Here is a 24032-nt window from a genome sequence, read left to right on the forward strand (position 1 = left end):
TAAAGTACCAGATTGTAAACAACATGATGATATAATGCATTATATCTGCTCTACATTTGTGTTTGTGGTCCATAATTTGCGAGACCTCCATGAAATTGTTATAGGGATGACTTCTACGAATGGTTGAGATGCTTTTTTGCTCTACATCAATGCATTGTGTCCTCCGCAGATCAGAAATTGACTGCCACTTGCTAATTTTCTACCACTTTGCAAACAACTCTCTCGGGGTTGTTTGTCATGAAATCCAGGAAGTCGTGAGATAAGGATTTCATAAGTGGCCATTTTGCAAACCGTGATAAATTATGTCCTCAGTCCACCATGGTACTACTGTATTCTTGATTACCTAATGGGCAGCAGGAGCATGCATTTGAAGTCTTGCATTGTTTTGCAAATGGGATTTAGTAGATATTGTAGTGATAATGGTAATACCAATGATGACAATGATGGTTAATATTGATGATGAGGAATCTGGTAAATGATAGAGATAGTAAGTGTAGATCCAGTTGTTGCATTAATGGCAGTAATAATAGGAAAATTTCTGATCCAAGAATGGGTTTAGTTATGGCGTTAATGAAATGCTAAATATAAAATCCTTAATAATGATGATGATGATAATGATAGTGAAAGCAATAACAATAACACAAGTTACCTGTATAGTTACCTGTGTAGTTACAAGTTACCTGTGTAACTTCTTGGGACATGTATTGGGACAGAAATCATCAAGTTGTTATCATCAAATTGGCACAAGTTTTTTAAATTTCAGTGCCCATCTCGTATTGAAGATACGCAATGTAGATTCGATGGGACAGGCCAAATTCATTTCATCTGCATAATATCAGATGGACTGTGGGAAAGGGTTGCCAATTTGAGACTGGGCCAGGGACTTTGATTTCAAAATATAAGTTGCCAATTTAAGACTAATTGATGAAGCTGTCAAGAAGCGAAAGTAAAACCAAAACAATTAGACACGAACAACAAAGGTCTCAAATTAGGAAGAACATTTTATTGAATTTCATTATTAGAAATGCAAACATCAAATATCATGATAAAAAGGTACACAACTAAGCAGAGAAAGCCACTGAAATGTAGTATAGGTGGGACTGAATGGGTTAGTAAGGGGAATGTATTCTAGGGACAATGGATTTACTTATAAATGTCATCTTGATAGTCTTCCAAATGTTTACCATCCTGCCAAAAGTAGTTTGTTAATATAGTAGGTTTTTTTTAATGGTCAGCAGTTTATCTTTATTTTTGTATCAATACCTCATGTGACCAACCTCTAGAGATGGAAAGAATGCTTTTAGAAAAAAGGAAGCTTCCCAATGGATATTTCAAACACTTTGGGAGTATTAGCTCTGTTAAAAACCTTGTGATGAGCGGGATTTTTGCTAGTCCATGAGAAATATTTTGGCTTGCCTCCAGCAGAATGACTGTGGAGAAATGGTTTTTGCCAACAAAATATCATATTTTCTATTTTTTCCCCCACAAGAGGGACATTGACATTGTCCTTTAAAGTTGGATTATTGGATTAAGTAATGTAAAGAGTGTTAAAATAAGCACACTTTCCTTCAGCTAGATTGAGACAGAGAGGCTATCATATGAAATGCTTTGTATTAGATGTTGCTGTAATAATTATCCTTTTCATTTTTTTCTCTTTTTTTTTTGGGGGGGGGGGGTCAAAATATCTGTGCTACCCTCACCTAACCACAATGCAGGAGCTGTATGTGTTGTATGTGTGTGTGTGTGTGTGTGCTGCTGTATTATTTTTTAGAATTTTGTTCTACAGTTTTTGCCTTAATTTTATAATTGTAGAAGTGAGAATTTTGATGCGATTAAAGTCAGTACTTTAGGGTCAGTTTCACCGATATTTGCTTGTTAATTGATTCATGGATAAGAGAACTTTAATGTACACAGTGTAATATCTTCAGAATATTTGCTTGTCATCCCTTTTGTGTAGAATGCAAATTTTGGCAAAAAAAATATGCACAACGCGAAATATTTTACATGTACATTTGCTATGGTAGGTGTAGCCAAGAGTATGTCGTCGGTTGAGAATGATAAGGGCGTTAAGTGACCACAAAACCCATAGTGTTCGAGAAGACTTAAAGCCCTTCTCATTCTCAACAGACGATGTGTGCTTGTTCTGTAGTCTGTGCTCCAGACTCACATATTCTTCCATCCAGCAGGACAACTTTCATCAGTGAGGTGTTGGACACTTCCTAAGGATAATTGTGTAATGTATACTTTGTTACGGTTTTTGTGAACTAATGGAAGTAAATCTCAATTGAACTGAACTTGAACAAAGTACTACAGTGTCAAGGGGCCTGGTGAGAATTTCCTTGTGCAAAGAGGAGTTAGCCTTTTCCCAGACTGAAGTATACTTTGAAAACTGTGACAGAAAACAGGCCCACTCTGGAACATCAGTAAATAAAGGACCTTACTTCCCACATTTTGTGTCTTTACCAAAGCAATGCTGCAGCTACATGTAAATGTGTACTGATTTTCCATCAACTCACTCACGCCTCTCGTCGTCAATAAACAGGGCAGTGCCAGGCCTGTAATGGAGGGAGGGTATCACAGTGTTGCAGTTGTAATGAGTACTGTGTTTGAATAATTACCATGTTGCAGTGACGCTGAGATGAGTCAAAAACAGATCATCAAGGTTTCTCACTTCTGTTGTTTTTTTTTTTTTTCTCCCGATGTACCCCTTAGCGCACAAGCATCTTTTATGCATCCAGGAGTGTCATGGTATAGTTTTGGTTAACCCGCTGAGGACGGACTGATTTTGCTATAACACTCATTTCCCATAGACACCTGCCCAAGTATTCTCGGCACTTGTCTTCAATGGGTTAAGGTGGGGGATTCAGATTTTAACTTTCGTGAGATAATTAGAAACCTTTCATGACATATGAAAAAGCATACAATTGCAAGAGGAATTGATTTTTTGTTTCTGTAGAGTAGGTGAGATATCAAAAAACAGAGGTTCTGATAAAAGATGGAACCCACCTTTTATAAGGACCACTTTATTCTGTTGTTTGTTTGTTTGTTTTTGATGTCTCAGCCATTTCAAAACCAATTTTCTTCAAATAAACAAACTTTGAATTCCTCTAAGAATTGTATGCTCTTTCATATGTCAAAAAAGTTTCATATGTCATGAGAGGTTTCTAATTACCTCGCAAAGAGTTAAAAGCTGAATCCCCCACCTAAAACACAACTTCATGTATACCATCCCTTTAACTGGCAGTATCTTCCTTCTGATCATGAAAACATAATATTTTAATCTTTTCTGCTCTCACAAAATTTCCGCTGAAGAAGACAACAGCCATTATTGCCAAGAAGGATACTTTGTTTCAAGGGCAACTTTCCATAATCAAAGTACTGATGTGAATTATTTCTATTCTTCATGTAACTCCCTTATCAGCTGGAATGGCCTCAAAGTTGTTTAAATGAATTTGTACATTTGTGCTGGCATATCCAATGTAGAGAAAATGTTTGATGTTTTCCTGTAAAATTGGGCTCTTCCACACCACCGAAAGTTAGCACAGTGGAGCAGTCCAATCGGTATTTTGCCCATTCCAGTCAAAATGACGTTTCGTAATCAGAACTAGCTATATGGACTTGAAACGACCTACAAAAAAAAGATGGCCACATCCGTGGTAAAGATTTATGGGTATTTTATGATGGATGATAAGGTACTGCCAATAAATTGTCCATGCATTTGCATTTAGTTAATTTCTATTTTCATTCTCATCATTACTATCGACCACAATTGGCTTATTGAAGAATACTCCCATTAATCACGAAAGCCTATGGAATAAAAATCAAATTGAAATAGTGACTGTTTAATGTTGCGACAAAACAATTAAGGGATTGAATGGGATATCCATTTGTGATGTAGAGCTGAAATGAAAAATCAAAAAATTAATGCCTCCCGACAGCTGTAAGGGGTCACTGCATATTACAGCCTTCAGATTAGGGCCGACCAAAAATTTATTGGGCGGAGTCAATAACATACGGAGTGTGCATGCGGATATATACTGTACTCTGTGCATAACCACCCATTTACTCAATAAGACTGCCTTCCAAGCCCTTTTACAGGGTATTCAAATGAAAGATAACAAAAATCACAAGACATAATTTGTTTTCTTTGTTTGATAGCGCTCTCAGTTTCTGCAAACAAAGGGAAGTCTCTCGAGGACTTTCTGAGAGGATTTTGTGAGAAACTGCGGCTTCAACTTTTTTTATATCTTCAAGTTTTGACTCTTGATAAACAGAGTGAAAATAAATGAATAGAACAGTGAGGAGACTTGTGAGTCAATGATATTACCTAGTTTTAATTGCATGTTGGGTGGTAATTAATAACACACTGCTTTGTGGGAACTTGTAAATATTTGTACAAGTTTCTTCTTTTGTATGAAAACTGTATTGTGTAGTGTGCTAGTTAATAACACACTGCTTTGTGGGAACTTGTAAATATTTGTACGAGTTTCTTCTTTTGTATGAAAACTGTAGTGTATAGTGTGATTGTTTATAACACACTGATTTGTGGGAATTTGTAAATATTAAAATACCAGTTTCTATTGTTATATGAAAGCTCAAGTGTGTTTCTTTTTTTATGTCTGATTCAATGAAACTTTTCCAGTTCCGTCTGTTTGATTTTTTTTTTTTTTTTTTTTTTTTGAAATGCCTTAACATCATCTTGACCTTTGATGTGAATGAGGAAAAGATGTCTTTGAAAACAATATTTTAGTTTTGGCTTCACTGGATAAATTAGAGCAAAAAACCAAAACAAAACAAAACAAATCAAAACCAGAACGCTATTCTAGTGTATTCAGCGAGGTGTTGGGGAGTCTATCTCACACCTATGTGATGCATTAAAAATTAACCAGATATATTTAATCGTCATAGCTAGCATACTCTTTGTATGCCGTCAGTTTATCCATGAATGCATTTTTTAAGGTGCATTTGCATGTAAACGCATTAATGTCAAAAAATTTAGTACAGTTGTAGGATATGTTAGCATCCTCTCCATTTCATGTTTCATGTATTGAGGATTATCATTTTACAAAATAGTGTTAATACTTTATTGAATCTTTCCCAGAGAAAACTTGAAATCTCCATAAGAGACTGTACATGATGCTCCAGATTTCTGTTCACAACGGGATAATAATTTTATTTTTTTATTTTTTATTTTGGGTTTTTCACCGACAGTTTGTAACTTGTCTATGGTGCTACGTATAAGTTATATTGTAGGTCCCACATATAATATCTGTTCAGAGGTACTGCAGTATTGGTGCATACAGCATGCACACACATTTCACCATCAAAACAAAGTCTTCCTCTCTTATTATGCAACAGCTAGGATTGGAGTTTTATAGTGCCTCGGAATGCAAGTGACACCTCTCTGACTTTGATATCACACTGTTCAGATTAGAGTTTGAGGGCAAGATATGACACTCGTCCGTCCCGAGGTGTGAGTTCCCGCGGCACGCTTGGGAAGCGGAGGGTGTTATCAGCGTGTGAAATGAATGAGCGTACTGTAGGATTTTGATCATGTCGGGACTGCTACCTGGTAGATTGAGTGGTGTGTGAGCGCGCGTGTGTTTGTGTGCTTTGTGAATTAAGGAAGCTGAAAAATCAGATAGGCCGATGGTATCCTCTCATGTTTTGAGAGATAGTGTGTTCATTTAAGCATTTGCTCATCATACGAAGGCTATTTTGAGGGATTTTATGAGAAAACAGCATTATCACTACATGGGGACATACAGTTTATATACCTGTTGTAGCTCCCTTTGAGTTTTAATGGTCACAAATTTCCCAGCCATCACACTGCTAATCTTTTCTTCTTCTTCTTCTTCTTCTTTTTCTTTTTCTTTAATTGGGGGTCCAGCCCTTATCATTTCTATCCAAGAAAGTACCAGCCTCATGTGTGGCATGGCATGGTATAGTCATTTTCTGTGAGACTTCCTTGAGTTTGCAAATCACTTTTTTTTAACCTCAAACTGCTTCATTCGTAGCTTCAGGATGCCGCACCAATGATACTCAGTTTCATTTTTAATATGTACTGTCTACAGCGCATACTTGGCGAAGTTTTTATTTTCACGAATTTTGCAAGTCGGGTGCCATTCAAGAATTCAAAAACACAGGAAAATATTAACTCCCATCCAAACATGAATGTGATGTACACACATACACTGTACATTCCTCCATTCAGTGATTGTACTCCACAATTACAAATTTAACCACTTGCAAAATTGTTGGGAAGTCCTGATTTGTGAAAAATTAGACTCATTGAATTTATGGCGTATAACAGTAAGTTGTGATTGCATACAACGTCAAAATACATTGTAACAGGTAGATGTCTAGATGAGCACAAGAATAGAAATTCTGTCAAAAACATAATGTGAATATTATGTCAACATGCGCTTGTGTATTCAATTGCTATGGAGTAAACATGAACATACATTATGATGTAATATGCTCGTATAGATTCTGATGAGCTCCTGTATACATATAATTTGAAGGTTAATGTGTATATATGAATCAGATATGTGACGAGTCCTAGATTTGTGTGAAGAGAGGATATTCTCAGTGTGTCAGAGACTATGTGAGATCATGATAACCTGAGATGTCCTGCACATGAATATTGAATTGTATTAAATTGAAAAGGTGTTGTAATGATCAATATCCATCCCAGCCCGGAGGCTGAATTACAGACATTATTAACAAAGGACCATGAATACATTAAAAATACACACAAGTTACAACATAGTACTTAATAAAAAAAAAGTGCATAGAACAACAACAACAAAAATCAAGCTTATTCATCTACATATTGCACAATGAAATCAACCTATAATACAAAACAAACACAAATATTACAATTATAATGTCTACTATCACGATTCTCAATATCATACAACGATAGATAGACTTTACGTTAATTGTGTATGCCGGTCATTTGTACTTATTGATGCAGATGATGTTATACAGCTCAAATCAACACATTTTATCTATAACGATATACATGGTACATACCCTTTAAAGATTTTTTTTTAAACAAGTGACCTGACTGTGAATCATGACTCTCCCATGTAAAATAATGTAGCACAATATTCTGCAAATATTAAGCAAATCTACATGGATTGGTTTATGATAATGGCCTCTATACATACTCACATCAGTGGAGCAAGAAATCCCCATGTGACACCATTCATTATAGAGGATGAAAATATTATGAGGAACAATGTTTTTGTTAATGTGTTCAGCATGTTGAATGATTCACTGTTAAATGTTGACACATTCATCATGTTACATGTTCATGTTTGATTGTAATAGCATGGCCTATTCAATCAAGGATAGCCTGCTATGGGGATTAATATCAGTGCTCTTCCAAAGGGCCCTGCCAATTATTTTTGCCCTATTATTATTGCCAGTGTGCTCATACATGTATGTACACCTCAGACCAGAGAGACATTGTAGATTAAACAAAAAATCTTGATGAAGGACATTATAAGCTATTACTTGACATCTGGGATTTGACCTGAGGACCTCATTTTTTAAAGTCAAGAGCCCTATATCCCTTGTACCTCTACACAAACCATTTTCAACAGTCTTAATCACGTTTCTTTTATTTCCTCTTTTCTTCTTTGTTTCTCTAGTTCTGTGGCATCACTAGCAGCCCTCAGGTAAGATTTCCTTGAATATTTTCAACTATCTCTGTTTCAAAGATTCAACTACAATGTCTTCTTTCTGCATGGAGGAATGATAAGGAATTGAATTATTCTTATGTATTTGACCGGCAGTGTGATATTACTGTATAAGCTGTTATTTTCGTGAGAGTTTAATTTTCACGAATTTCGCGAATCACAGTTGGATCACGAATTTCAAGGACAAGTCCACCTTCATAATTATGTGGATTGAGAGAATGCAGCAATAAATATTAGAAGAACACATTAACGATAGTTTGAGTAAAATCGGACAATCTGTTTAAAATATATGAATTTTTGCAGTTTCAGTTCAGCGATCGCTGGATGTGAAGACTACTGCAGCTTTTGATGTCATATGTGTAGAATGATATAATGGAAGTAAAAAGAAAATCAACATATTTTCACTTTTCTCTCATGATAAAAGAGCGCATGACTTGCCTCTTTCAGAGGGCAGGGGGAGTAATATTAACCTTGACTTATGTCAGTTACAAGTTGAGGGAATGTGTACTTATTTTCAGAAAATGAAACTTTGCCGAATTCTCATTATACAGTATTTTCCTTATATTGTTATATTCATGTGGCATCATCAACTCTGGTAGTCTTCCTGTCCAGCAGTTAGTGCACAGAAACTTTAACAATTCATAACTCTTGAACGGAATGTCAGATTTTCCTCAAACTTTCACTGATTTGTTCCACTTATATTGCTGCATTATCTCAATCCACATGTACAGTATATAATATGAAAGTGAACTTGTACTTTAATAACATGCGAAAATGTTGCCATTCCCTAGGGTATAATGCATTTACATAAGTGTCGGCGTCAATTCGCGAAAACAACATCTCGTGAAAATATCTGTTACCTCATTTGCAAAAATATCTGAACGCGAAATTAACAGTTTACTGAAGTATACAGTAGCATGAATTTGTTCAATAACAGGAAAAGTATCTCAATATTATGTAATCTCGTGAACTGCAACTAAATGAACTTTTTAGCATTGTGACTATTTTAAAAGTTTTTAGGGGGAGGGGGATTCCACTTAGGCTTATCCAGAGGGTTGAAGTAGGCTTTTACTCCGTAAATCAAATGGGACGAGAAAGAGGAACGGAAACCAGCAAAACCTGTTTGGGCTGCTCTCAGTTCAGAGGCGTTCTCCGTAATCCGCAGGTGGCCCGACGGGGCTAAATATAGCGCCAGAGGCGAGCGGATTACGTGGCTGGCTCGCACAACAGGAATTGTGGGTGACACAACCCCTCCTTCTATTTTTTTTTTCTCTCTCTCTCTGGTTTGGGGGCAGCCAAAACTAGTCAAAGCGGTTCCCAGAAAAGGATTTGGATTGAAAATGGCATATCATAAGAGGGGGCAGGGATCATCAAATCCTTCATCTACGATGATGGTGGGGGAGGGGGGTGGGGGATGGGGGTAGTTGCTGCCCCCCTCCCTTCTTTATGGGAGTGCCCATTTGAAATCCTCACTCTTCTCTCTCCATCCTGTTTTGCAACACTTCTATTTCTGGATGCTGTTGAAAATAGTGTCATCTGTGAATGCATAATCATGTGTATATGTCATGCTCCCTCTTTTGTAGCTGTAGCTGGAAACTATGATCATATTATTAATGATTTAAGGGGAATGTTATGATAATGGTAGTGATAAAAACAATGATAACCATGATGACAATAATGATAGTAATAGTACATGTAGTAGTAGTAGTGATAGTAGTAGTAGTAGTAGTAGTAGTAGTAGTAGTAGTAGTAGTAGTAGTAGTAGTAGTAGTAGTAGTAGTACGGTAGCAGTAATAATAATAATAATAATAATAATAATAATAATAATAATAATAATAATAATAATAATAATAATAATAATAATGATATTAATGATAGTTGATAATAACATCAATAATGAAAATAATATATATGATAATAAGAATACTTATAATGATAATGAATAATGAAAGTATTAGTTATAATAATTTTTCAAATATGATAATAATCTCTGAATGGCAGCATGCAATTTCAAGTTTTCAGATCTCTGTTTTCTTTGTTTCCTCTGATATCATTATCTTTATGCATTTTGCTCCCAACTTTTCTGTTCGTACCTCAGTTGCATTTGGAGGATATTCAGGTTGCTGAAAGCATTTTACCCCAAAGTACTAGAACCACATTTATGTGATTTAGTGAGCACTGTATCTTCCTACCATAATCCTTACCATTCTTTGTTATAGGGTTTAAACAGATTGAGAAGAGAATGTTCTTTCATTTGAAAACATTGTCGTTCAGATTATGATCACATAATTCTTATATATCTTAATTATGTGTAATCCCTGTTTTGGTTGCAACAGTTTGAAAAACCTCCTGATTGCTGAATTTATAAGTGATTCTTGAATGGACAATACAGTTGGGAAGAATGAGATTCCTCTCCCATTTTTAATATGGCAGATTTAATGATCTTATTCTCTTTCATATAATCTTTATCACATTGGAGAGTTATTCAGTCATTAGCCAGTTGTAAAGGATGATTACTGCAGGGGAAATCGGGATTTAAGCGCCGCACAATGATTCATTTTAGCCACAAAATGTGCAACCAATTTTTCTTCATGTCATTCCTATCAGATACATCCCCATGGCTCCAAAGGCATTGATGAACACACCACACTACTTTTACCACATTTTTTCACTGTTGCATTGATTCTCTTCTTGACAGAAGCGCAAATATGTGTTTTCTTTTTTGCCCTCTGATTCCAGGGGAAAACGGCTACGCAAGTACTCCGAGACAGATGCCTCGGCCGAGAGATTATCGACCCCAGGGCGTGTGGAGTCGGCTCTCAGTCAGGTTTACTCAAAGGTAAATTTAATTTTAGCATACTGTGAACCGTAAAACCAGACATTTTTTGCATGCTTGAAAATCTGACGAATTTTGCGAGGAGCCAAGATTCGCGGAAGTTAAAAGCATGCGAAAGATTTTGTCTGCACAATGAATTGAATGGTGACAATTCAATAAAGTCTCATGCTGTGAAAAAAAAGGGCTCTCTGCTCCGTCCTGAGAATTTCATGTGGTGAATGTTTGTGGTTTTTACAGTATTATTATTATCATTTTTTATTTATTTATTTATTTTTTTTTTTTTGGGGGGGGGGCACCTTTCTTGCTACTACTACAGAAAGCAAGAAGAGTATCTGCTCTGTAGCTTCCCGCACAGCAGTAGGACTAATTACTGTGTAAGCTGTTATTATTGCGAGGGTTTGATTTTCGTGAATTTCGCTAATCACTGTTGGGCCACAAATTTTACACCATGCGAAAATGTCACCGTGAGCTATGTAGTGAAATAGTGCATGTGGGGGCGCTGTGGCATAGTGGATACGACTCTCGACTCCCAGTCGGAGGACCCGAGTTCGATTCCCGCCCAGTGCTTACGTCCTTGGACAAGATGTTTTTACCCACAATGTCCCTCTCTACCCAGGTGTATAAATGGGTACCTGGCAACGCTGGGGTAATAATAATGGCAGGGCCCTCTGGTAGAGCAGTAGTAACACTGAAGAGGCTACCCTGGATAAATAAGACCTTATTATTATTATTATTATTACTATAGCCTTGGTGTCAATTTGTACAGACAGTGACTCAACTATACGTAAGCCTAAATATAATTGTCAGTGGATACAGTACGTTTGCGTATGCATGGTACAATGTGTGTTAGTCACTTTGTTGACCTCTACTTCCTGGGTCAAACGGTGCAAAGCAGCTCTGCAGCGACAACAACATCTGAATCATGATTATATGATATTTAGATAAACGTGGCACTCCAAGTTTCAAATCACGTTCGTAAACACCTTTTGAAGTGTGTTTTGAAATGTGATTCTTTCTGTCGGAGTTGGATAAATGCAGCCATAGTGTCATACTATAGAATAGTTTTTAATGTGTGCTGTTTTGTTATCCATCTCAAATTTGCCACTTGAAGGCCAGCTATTAGACAGCTGAATAGATAGCTGGATAGGATTGAAACAGAAACCACAGCTTGATGGAGCCACCTAATGAGCTTGTTGTGGACCGAGTTCTAGAGTGTACTCAACTCTGACAATTAGTGGGACGCATTGCATACATTATATTTGCCAGCTATTAAATGAAAAGGGGGGAGTGTCAAATCATATACTGCAGGGTCTTCAAACTTTTGTTTCGACATGAAACGTCAACAATTATAATGACATTCCCATTTATGAATGACTGTGAGTGTTCCCTTTCATCTCAGGTCACATTGCTATGTTAATGAGGGACAGATTTTAGTTGCCATATTGTTAACCCGTTGAGGACGAGTCCAAAGTATACTCGCGCAAGTGTTTGTAGGAAATGCTCGTTGTAGCAAAGTCAGTCCATCCTCAACGGGTTTTAAAAAGCTCTTCGAAATGTTGGACTGAGGAACACTTCCTGCTTCAAGCAATAAGAGTAAATCATTATATATCTGTGAAAGAAATGTCACATAATCTTTAGATTTTGTAGCATATATTGCATGCGAATATGCAAGTGCACAATGTTCAAGGGTGCTTTTATTAACTCACTTCTGGCATAGAATTATGGTTTCCAAACAACTTTCACTTTCAGGGAGATTTGGGCAGTTGGTAAATGCAAAGCTATTTCTATTATGGGATTAGAAACGCCTTTCTGAAAGGTAAAAAAGAAAGTGCAATTGCAAGTGCGTAGTAGTAGTTATAGTAGATAGTTGTAGTAGTAGTAGCAAATGCAGCAGTATTGATAATGGTAATAATGGCAATGATAATAATGACCATGGCAAAGATAAATTATTATGATACCAATAATGGTAAAATTTGTAATTCTAATATAAACAATCTTAATGTGGTCCTCTATGAGTGGTAACATCATGATGTTTACAGGTAGGTTCTGTTAATTCCTGTGGTCCTGATATCATGTTTTTAATAAGCTTCTTTTAGTTTCTCTTTTCTCTGTGTTTTTTACCAATCTTGTTTCTTTCTTGCTCTGTTTCTCTTTCTCTATCTCTTCTTCTTCTGCTCTACTCGACATGAACAGCATGCCTTTTATTCTTACACCTTTGATTACTTTTAAAGGGATAGTACAGTTTTGGTCGAGATGAGAATTAGGCTTTTAAAATTTTGCAAGATACCAAGAGAACACTTTGGATATTGTACAGAGCCTACCATTTTAAGAGGAATTCAAAGTTTAGTTGATGAAAATCGGGTTTGGAATATCTGAAACATCCAAAAACAAAGTAAAACATAGCGATTGTTACAAAGTGTAGGTCCCACACTTTACTAGAATCATCCTTTTTTGGATATCTCAGCCATTTCAAAACCAATTTTTATCGAATAAACGTTGAATTCCTCATAAAATTCCATGCTCTTTCATATTTCATATGAGATTTCTCATTATCTCACCTAAAAATGTTAGAAACCTGAAATCAGGTCTCAACCAGAACTGTACGATCCCTTTAAGTCAAACATCCTGAAATAGACTTTCCTCCCTTTTTATGCCTCCGCCCACAGGGTGTTACAGATATATTTTAGGGTTGTCTGTCTGTCCGTCCGTCCCTCCTTCCATCTCATATCTCTATATCGCAATTGGTAAAGATAAATTACTGCTCTGTGGATTTTCTTGCTTATTTTACCTTCTTGCTTTCCTTCCTTTTTCATTTCTCTTTCCCCTCTCTTTCTCTCTTCTCTCTCTCCCTCTCTCTTTCTCTCTTCTCTCTCTCCCTCTCTCTCTTCTCCTCTCTCTCTTACTTTCCTTGCAGCAGACATACAATGTAGTATGGATTACTCACATGGCCTATAAATATAAGTCTAATGACTAATATCAGTAAAACTCACAATCTGTATGTAGATGTCACGGGGGTGCATTCTACAACATCCCCTGTACATCACGTACAAACAAAACCATGAACTCATGGGCTTATGGTGGGACGTGTTGTGATAACTTTCGGAATCAGTAGAGTTTTCAAAGGGAAAATGATAATAGCATTAATCTGTAATGTAATGGAGGTACATTCTACAACATCCTCTTTAATATGAATGTATGGACTAGACCAAAAACTTGTCTGCTTATTGTGGGATGTGTTGTGATGCCATAGCATCAGTGCACTTGTCATACTTAGGGACAGTTATTTCAACAACAACAAAAAAGTGCAGTGGTACAGCGGTACAAGATTTCCCACAAGATGAAAGACAAGTGCACTATTTGACTCGGCTTCACCTCAGAGCACCTCAATCTTTCACCTCGTGCAAAGACTTGTACCATTCCAAAAGCAAAGACCATGCAATATTTGTTTTATACAAAACCTTGGACATCAGCAGACGTGATCCACACTGATTCCCGAATTTAGTACAGAAATGGCCACCATTTTTTTCGTGAAAGGCACATGGGTGGTACAGTCACAGTCTGTCATGCGCTAAAGCAGTAGGTTGAAGTTTTTAACAGTAAATTGAGTGATTGAATGCATGCGTGTACATGCACAGTTTAACTGATTGAGTGTGCGATTCAGATTCTAACTTTTTGCAAGATAATCAGAACCCTCTTTAATATATGAAATATTATAAAGCATACCATTTTAAGAGGAATTCTAATTTTATATGACAGAAATCGGTTTTGAAATGGCTGAGATATAAAAAACCAAAGTGAAACAAAGTGGTCCTAATGAAAGGTAGGTCCCGACTTTCATTGGGACATCTTTTGCTTTTGGATATCACTGCCACTATGCTGTATTACACTATATTACCCTTTAAAGCAGGAGTCGCCTGTATTTCCTTGCATTTTCATCTGACTTTCCCCTCTACTCCTCAGATTCCGCTGACGCCGCTCGGCGGAGACGACAATGGCGACTCCAACTTCCGGAGGCAGGCCAGTGTCCGGATAAAGAAGATGTCATCGTGAGTATGAATCCTTGTTTATTTACTGATTTATTTACTTTTCTTTTAATATCTCCCTTTTCCTGCCCCTCTCCTAGGATTGTAGCAAAGATTATATGATTACTTTGTATCTTTCTTTTTATGAAGAAACCGAAATAAGAGATGATAAACAGTGATATCCAATACCATGTCTAATCTTCAGATATAGCTGAAGCTGGTACCCTTTATGAATATCTTGCAAGCATATTCTAAACTTGGAAAAATAAAATTCCAAAAAAATACCAAAACTTTTTTGGGGGGAGGGGGGTGGGGGTGAGGGTAGTGAGTGTTAGATTGTAATGAAACATATCTTGCAAATAACTTAAAAAAATTAAATCCCCCCCCCAAAAAAAAGATAAATAGATAAATTAAAAAATTAAAAAAATACCAAAAACTTTTTTTTTTTTTTGGGAGGGGGGAGGAGGGTGGGGGTAGTGAGTGTTTAGATTGTATCAAAATAGTTTAGTGATTGGTTCATTTGAATGTACAATGTACATGTACTCGACTTGAATATGGTACAGAAATTGAGTATACCTAGAGTGGAATGGTGTGGAAGTTACGGTTATAGCTCTGCTCACAAAGCGCAAACTCTTCAGAGTTTCCGTCAGTGCAGTCTCTTATGTGAACTGCAAAGCTTCCAATACTTAACAAAGTTAAGATGTACCATAGATCCTTGTATGTTTCTGTGCTGGGTAGATCACATGTTACTCCAAAATGGGTAGGAAAAAAATATTAATGGGCAAAAAAAAGGTATCAGTTTACATTCCTGCCAGCGGTTTGAAAGAGATTAATGGTTCCTGGCTGTCAGCCGGGAATGTGTCCTGAAAGCCAATCCCATCTTTCCTCCCCCCAAATCATATTCACTTCCCATACTCCATTGTCAATAGGAATAATTGCAAAAAAAAAGTCTGAACCACAGACAAATGTGCTTATTTTTATTTTCCCCCTCTTTCTTCACTACCACATCTCCTACTGCTTTTAATGAGTAAAGTGGACTTTAAGCTTGCACATTTCCTTTTGTGGCAAGTCTTGTGGTCACTTCCAATTGAATTAAGATTTTTTTTTCTCTCGCTCTCTTACTGCTATGCTTTTGTTGTACATAAAAAACAACGACAACGCTTTTCTCTATATGTTTTTTTTTTCTCTCTGTGTATCTGTCTATCTATCTTTCTGCTCTTTGACAGAATTTGCACTTCTTTTTTGTGAAGATACATGTGTGAATGAAACAGCCTTTTACATATTGTCACAAATGTACACACTAGTAGTTATGTACACATACATGTATGATGTACTGTATGCCTGGCGGTTTTAATGTGTATGTACACAGGTGGACCAGATTAATGGAGAACATTCTATGTGGTATAGATATAGTACATACAGGCTGACTAGATCAGTGGAGAATTTTCTAGGTGGTATACAATGTAGCTATACAGTACATGCATGTAGCAGGAAATACATTATAGCTCACTCAATCTAGATTGATTTCACCCATTCCAGAATCTTCTGGGAAGTGCTAACATAACCTTGGCTGAGTGAGGCACTGTCCCTGTAGCCCAATGTGATTGGTAGTTATTCTTGGCAATGATGTTTTGTACATAGATAGGCAGTGAATCATCCAGGATTCCTGGAACTTGGACTGGCTAGTAGGTTGGAGAGAGTTATAGAATGTGCTAGAAGGGGTTGAATGGATAGTATATAAGCCAGAGAAATTCTGCAGTAGGCAGAGTACCCAACACCTCTGCTCTGAGAGTTACGTCACTTCTGGCTCTGAAGCGACTTGTTATAGTCAGTCCTGTGTTACCTGCTGACCTGTTATGTTTGTGGAGATAAGGCCTGGGAGACATTTTGCCTGCAGATACAAGTGTAATTAATTTGCCTACATTGAAGATAGACTCCATATTTTTATGTCAATGGACATTGCTACGGAAAAGCTGTGACGGGCTGGATTCCTAGCTGGACAATATTAAGTGAATCATCATTCAACGCATCAACTGGACGTGGTCGTCACAACATTTGGACTCTGCACGTTTCGCCGTGGACGTATATCGTGGATTTTACCCCGGATCTATACCGTGGACTATCGTAACCTGTACCTCTGGAGTTACGTCAGAGGAATCATTCATCGGTGCATCGCGGATCATTCGTTTGTGCATCGAGCATCGTATTTGGACATTTCCAGGGATATTGCGTGTAATGCGTACGTAAGTGATTCCATTACTGACTATAATTGTTTCTATTGATCATTATTGTACTGATGTGAAACCGATTACCAGTCTGTACCTACAATATCACTGTTAATAAACCGCCTGAACATCAGTTGATTGTTTCTTTTGTGCGATCATTCTCGGAGTGATTTTGGTCGTAACAAAATTGGGGGCTTGTGTCCGAGAAGTGAATTTTAAGCCAAAACTTAGAATTTGGAATGTTCCGGAAGCCAGAATATTGGTACAGACATAATACCAGTTGAGTTGATTGTTCAATTGTATATTGTGTGTAATACATTGTGACAATGTCAATCAGTACAATGGATGTTCAGGCATTTGTTCAGAGGACAGATTTGTCCCTCAAAGATTTGCAAAGGTTACGCAAATGTGATTTGACTGCTATTGCACAGCATTTGAATGTTGATGTTCCACAAGGTGCAAGAAAGGCAGAGATTCTTGACTTAGTAGCTGGTCACATGGAGCTCAAAGAAGAAATCGACATTCCAGATCAAGCTCAAATTTCTGATCAGACACGGCTTGAGCTTGCTCGATTGGAACTAGAGAAAGAAAAGATGAGATTAGAAATGGAAAGAGAGAGGGATAGAGAACGAAGAGAAGTGGAGAAAGAAATTGAAATGAAGAAACTTGAGCAACAACTGAAATTGCGTGAGATGGAATTGGCTCATGCACAGACTGTAAGAACTCATGAAAGGGCTCCCTTTGAATTTGATTTGGCCAAGAACATTCGATTGGTGCCAAAATTTGAAGAAAACAGAGTGGATGCATACTTTGTGTCATTTGAGAAGGTGGCTGACAGTTTGAACTGGCCACAGGAATTTTGGCCCATGCTTCTTCAAAGTGTGTTTGTCGGCAAAGCAGCCGACGTGTACTCATCTCTCTCAAAAGAGCAATCACGTGACTATGCTACAGTCAAGAAAGCAGTGTTGAATGCTTATGAGTTGGTGCCAGAGGCGTACAGACACAAGTTCAGAAATTCGTACCGCAAACCAGGCCAGACGCATGTTGAGTTTGCTCGTGAGAAAGAAATGATGTTTGATAGGTGGTACAGATCCCTGAAAGTGGATCAGGACTTTGATAACCTACGTGAGGTTGTTCTCTTGGAAGAATTCAAAAAGAGTGTTGCTTTCAGTGTGAGGTCACATTTGGATGATCACAAAGTGACAAGTTTGCATAAAGCAGCCTTGATGGCTGATGAGTATGAGCTGACCCACAGAAATGACAACAGACCACCTTTCAGGAATTTCTCTGGAAACAAGAGAGACAAAATTCAGTCAAGCAATCCAAAGAATGCTGGTTCTGAAAAAGGCACGAGTTCTGAAACTTCATCGGCACCAAAGCCTCAATCTGACAAAGGGTCCAGTACAAGTGCAAATGTCATCAAATGTTTTCACTGTAACAAGACAGGGCATGTAAAGTCACAGTGTTGGAAGTTGCAAAACAAAACAAAGAAGGACTTGGGATTTGTCATGTCAAAAAGTGTCCTACCAGAAAACAGTGTCCCGTTCAGTGAAACACAGGCCATTGAAAGTCAATCTCCCAAATTCAAAGATAGGATGAAGCAGGTGGATGAGAGCTATCGTAGCTTTTTGTTTGATGGTGAGGTGACCCCATGTACTTCTGGTAAGGCAGGTAAGCCAGTGGTCATCCTGCGGGATACGGGGGCCTCTCAGTCGTTGATGGTGGATGGTGGTATGACTTTTCCACCAGATAGTGCAGTGAATGCAAAAGTCTTGATTCAGACTGTTGATGGCAGTTATATGTCAGTGCCACTGTATAGAGTGGATTTGAAGTGTGACCTAGTTTCTGGTCCTGTCACTGTTGGAGTTGTTCCTGAGTTGCCCATGGCAGGCATTGACTTCTTGTTGGGGAATGACTTGGCTGGGGATAAGGTGGTTGTGTCTCCAGTTGTTTCGGATAAACCAGTGGTGGTTGCTGAAACTGAGCAGTTGCAGGAGGAGTTTCCTGGGATATTCCCAGATTGTGTTGTGACTAGGTCTCAGGCTCGTAGAGCTGTTCAAGATGATGCGGATTCTGTTGATGTGGAGGAGAATTCCGGTGTTTGGTTGGCAGAAACGTTTTTCAAGGATTTGAATGATGGGGTTGCTGTATTAGGCTCCGAGGCTAACAGCGATGGGCTGTTTAGCAAGTCTTCCTTGGTTGAAGCACAGCAGGCAGACTCTGAGTTGAAAGGCTTGTCTCAGACGGCGTGTTCTGAGGCTGAGGCTGAAAAGGTCCCTGAGTGCTATTATGTCAAAGATGGCATTTTGATGAGGAAGTGGAGACCTCCCCATAGGCCAGCTGATGAGGATTGGACGGTGGTCCGTCAAGTTGTTGTCCCTCCTAGTTACCGCGGTGAGATCTTGAGGATTGCTCACGAGTTACCTGTTGGCGGCCATTTAGGCGTCAGAAAGACAAAGGATCGGATCATGAGGCATTTCTATTGGCCGGGGTTGAATGTGGATGTGGCTGAGTTTTGCAAGACTTGTCACACATGTCAGGTGGCTGGTAAACCACAGCATTCGGTGAAGCCGGCGCCATTGATTCCGATACCTGCGTTTGAAGAACTATTCAGTCGGGTTCTAGTTGACTGTGTTGGACCTTTGCCTAGGACTAGGTCGGGTCACAAGTACCTCTTGACAATCATGGATATGTCTACACGGTTTCCAGAGGCTATCCCATTGAGAAATATCACTGCTAAGACTGTGGTAGATGCTCTAGTGCAGTTTTTCACTAGGTATGGGTTGCCCAAGGAAGTGCAGTCTGACCAAGGGTCAAATTTCATGTCAGGCATATTTCAAGAGGTGATGTATCGTTTGGGTGTGAAGCAGCTGAAGTCGTCAGCTTATCATCCCCAGTCCCAAGGTGCATTGGAGCGCTACCACCAGACCCTAAAGACAATGATTAGGGCATTTTGTGAGGAGTATCCCGAGGATTGGGATAAGGGCATCCCTTTCCTGCTGTTTGCAACGAGGGACTCCCCAAATGAGTCGACGGGTTTCAGCCCATTTGAGTTGGTGTACGGTCATGAAGTCAGGGGCCCACTGAAGCTCATCAAAGAGAAATTCATGACTGAGGATGATGAGGTCCACCTACTTGACTATGTGTCAAAGTTTCGTGAAAGGCTTTCAAAGGCTTGTGAGGTAGCTAGGGAACACTTGAAAGTGTCACAAGACTCCATGAAGAGAAAGGCAGACAAAAATGCCAAAGCCCGAACTTTCAACCCAGGTGACAAAGTTCTTGTACTGCTGCCCATACAAGGTGAATCACTGAAAGCCAAGTTCAGTGGCCCGTACTGTGTCAAAAAGAAACTTAATGATGTGAACTATGTGATCAGTACGCCAGACAGACGAAAAGATCAGAGGGTGTGTCATGTAAACATGCTGAAAGAGTACTATGAGAGAAAGGCTAGTCAGCCGGTAGGCGTAGCTCAGGTGGTAGAAGAGGAAGTAGAGGAAGAAGGGGAAGCTCAAGATGAGCATGGAAGTGAGCCCTCTAGTGCCAGGTTGTCTAACTCAGAGATGTTAGGGAAAGTAGATGAGGCACTGAACTACCTACCTGAAAATCAGAGGAAAGATGTGACTAGTCTATTACATGAGTACAAAGAACTGTGTAAAGACAAACCAGGCTGCACCCCTCTGGCTGTACATGATGTTGATGTAGGAGATGCTGACCCTATCAAGCAGAACCCTTACAGACTAAACCCAAGCAAATTGCAAAAAGTAAGGGAAGAGGTTCAATACATGCTAGACAATGACATAATAGAACCGAGTAAAAGCAGTTGGAGCTCCCCAATCGTCATGGTGCCCAAACCAGATGGGTCTCAAAGATTCTGTATAGATTACAGAAAGGTGAATGCTGTGACGAAAACAGATTCTTTCCCCATTCCCAGACTTGAAGACTGCATTGACAGGGTCGGCAATTCTGCATATGTCAGTAAAATAGACCTTCTAAAGGGATACTGGCAAGTGCCCTTGACCGACAAAGCCAGAGAGATTTCTGCCTTTGCTACACCAGATGGCTTGTTCCAATGCAAAGTAATGCCATTCGGCATGAAAAATGCTCCGGCCACCTTCCAACGGCTGACAAACCAAATCATTGCCGGACTTGACAACTGTGTAGTATACATTGATGACATCCTAGTGTATAGTGACACGTGGGAGGAGCACATTACACACTTGCGGCAACTTTTTAATCGACTCAAGGAGGCCGGATTGGTGATTAATCTGGCAAAGAGTGAATTTGCAAAGGCCAAAGTGGTGTATCTCGGGCATGTAGTCGGTCAGGGACAAGTATTGCCAAGAGAAGCCAAGGTAGAGGCTATACTAGGCTTTCCCATCCCCCAATCCAAGAAGGAGTTGCTCAGATTTCTGGGCATGGCTGGTTTCTACAGGAAATTTGTACCGAATTTCAGCACTGTAGTCACCCCCCTAACAAACCTGCTGAAGGGCAAGGCAAAGTACACCTGGACTGATGAGTGTCAAAGAGCCTTCGAGAAACTAAAGGCAGTCCTTGCTAATGAGCCTGTTTTGGCAGCTCCTGACTTCGCAAAGCCATTCAAGGTGGCAATAGATGCTAGCGATGTAGGAGTGGGAGCGGTTTTGCTCCAAGAAGATGAAGAAGGCACTGAACGACCAGTTAGCTACTTCTCCAAAAAATTGAACACATACCAGAAGAAGTACTCCACAATTGAGAAGGAGGCTTTCAGTCTCATCCTTGCCCTCCAGCAATACGAAGTGTACTTGACAAATAGCAAAGGGGAGATCACGGTCTATACTGACCACAACCCCTTGGTCTTTTTAGACCGGTTCAAAATGAAGAACAACAGGTTGTTCAGATGGAGCATGATGACGCAGCCATATGCACTCAAAATCAAACATGTGGCAGGCAAGAACAATGTAATTGCCGACGCTCTGTCAAGAGTGTAACATGAAGAGAGTATCAAAGGTGAAAAGTTTTCACCGCATATTATTTCCAGTGTATGTGTTTAGCATATTCATTAATGTGTGCAAAACAGTTTGATATGATTGTATAAGCTCCGAGAATCCAAGCAATATCATTGTAAATGGTATCCATGAAAAGAGAACATGGAATTAATACAGCTATCCAAAAGGCATGTGATAGTATGTGATTATTGTAGCTTGACTTGGATTTTACCTCACATTCACTATAAATAATAATGAGAAATTGTGAAGGTAAAAGAAACCCTTGCTACAGCAAGGCTTTCTTTTTCCCATGGGGGATGGTGTCACAAATGTACACACTAGTAGTTATGTACACATACATGTATGATGTACTGTATGCCTGGCGGTTTTAATGTGTATGTACACAGGTGGACCAGATTAATGGAGAACATTCTATGTGGTATAGATATAGTACATACAGGCTGACTAGATCAGTGGAGAATTTTCTAGGTGGTATACAATGTAGCTATACAGTACATGCATGTAGCAGGAAATACATTATAGCTCACTCAATCTAGATTGATTTCACCCATTCCAGAATCTTCTGGGAAGTGCTAACATAACCTTGGCTGAGTGAGGCACTGTCCCTGTAGCCCAATGTGATTGGTAGTTATTCTTGGCAATGATGTTTTGTACATAGATAGGCAGTGAATCATCCAGGATTCCTGGAACTTGGACTGGCTAGTAGGTTGGAGAGAGTTATAGAATGTGCTAGAAGGGGTTGAATGGATAGTATATAAGCCAGAGAAATTCTGCAGTAGGCAGAGTACCCAACACCTCTGCTCTGAGAGTTACGTCACTTCTGGCTCTGAAGCGACTTGTTATAGTCAGTCCTGTGTTACCTGCTGACCTGTTATGTTTGTGGAGATAAGGCCTGGGAGACATTTTGCCTGCAGATACAAGTGTAATTAATTTGCCTACATTGAAGATAGACTCCATATTTTTATGTCAATGGACATTGCTACGGAAAAGCTGTGACGGGCTGGATTCCTAGCTGGACAATATTAAGTGAATCATCATTCAACGCATCAACTGGACGTGGTCGTCACAACATTTGGACTCTGCACGTTTCGCCGTGGACGTATATCGTGGATTTTACCCCGGATCTATACCGTGGACTATCGTAACCTGTACCTCTGGAGTTACGTCAGAGGAATCATTCATCGGTGCATCGCGGATCATTCGTTTGTGCATCGAGCATCGTATTTGGACATTTCCAGGGATATTGCGTGTAATGCGTACGTAAGTGATTCCATTACTGACTATAATTGTTTCTATTGATCATTATTGTACTGATGTGAAACCGATTACCAGTCTGTACCTACAATATCACTGTTAATAAACCGCCTGAACATCAGTTGATTGTTTCTTTTGTGCGATCATTCTCGGAGTGATTTTGGTCGTAACAATATCCTGTCACGATTCTTGATCATCACACTGTTGATGTTTAAGATACATTTCTAAAGCTAGTTACATGTAGCGTTATCTTTGTTGTTGTTGTTTAAAGTGTGAGGAAAATGGGAATGCTAGTTTGATTGTAGCCAGTTATATCGATTTAATAGAAGAAGAAAACAGAGCAAAAATTGAAACCTTTGGGTTGCATTGATGTATTAAAAGTAATGTTGATGATTAAAGGTTAAAGAACATAAACCTGAAACCCCTTTGTCTTTTTCACTCTCTTTGGCAAGCTAGAGTTTCTCATTTGGCCAGAGTTTTAATGAGGAGATAATTGCACTGGGAATTCCCACGTTTCTGTTTTCCAGTCACAAATAGTGCTTGTCGTAACTGTCAGTCGTGTTCAGTGAGGCTTACATGGCATGCCTACTCAAAACTTTGAACTGATAAAAGTAACTGTTATGCTTCCTCACTGTTAAATACTGTATATGCCGAGTACTCTGCAGAGTTTGTATTTTCGGGAATTTTGTGAGTTGGGTGCTATTCGCAAAGTTGAAAACACACGAAAGTATCAACTCTCATTCCAATCCCAATATGAATGTGACATGCGCACTTACATTTCTATGTTCAGTACTATACTACACAATTGTAAATTTAACCACTAGTGAAATTGTCGGGAAGTCCTGATTTGTGGAAAAATTAGACTCGCTATAAAAAATATGGTGTATACAGTGCAAGATGACACATCCTATCCCCCTCCACAACAAAAACCAAAAACCACTTAAGAACAGAAAGACACAAAATGCGATGGAAAACAACCAACACGAAGTATTCCCAGGGTA

At 38.8% G+C, this 24032-nt stretch overlaps 1 protein-coding gene across 1 annotated transcript in view; it reads left to right on the forward strand.

The window, feature by feature from the left end:
* The window catches only part of LOC139744757 (uncharacterized), a 145912-nt gene that overhangs the window by 77326 nt on the left and 44554 nt on the right, over positions 1-24032 (forward strand). Inside the window, exons 3-5 of the mRNA XM_071655178.1 lie at positions 7662-7688; positions 10449-10548; positions 14506-14591. Coding sequence (XP_071511279.1) covers positions 7662-7688; positions 10449-10548; positions 14506-14591 — 213 coding nt within the window. The remainder of the gene's footprint in view (positions 1-7661; positions 7689-10448; positions 10549-14505; positions 14592-24032) is intronic.

Source organism: Diadema antillarum, unplaced genomic scaffold (assembly GCF_040938485.1).
Source record: "Diadema antillarum isolate AM-2024a unplaced genomic scaffold, OU_Dant_1.0 seq00001207_RagTag, whole genome shotgun sequence".
Lineage (NCBI taxonomy): Eukaryota > Metazoa > Echinodermata > Echinoidea > Diadematoida > Diadematidae > Diadema > Diadema antillarum.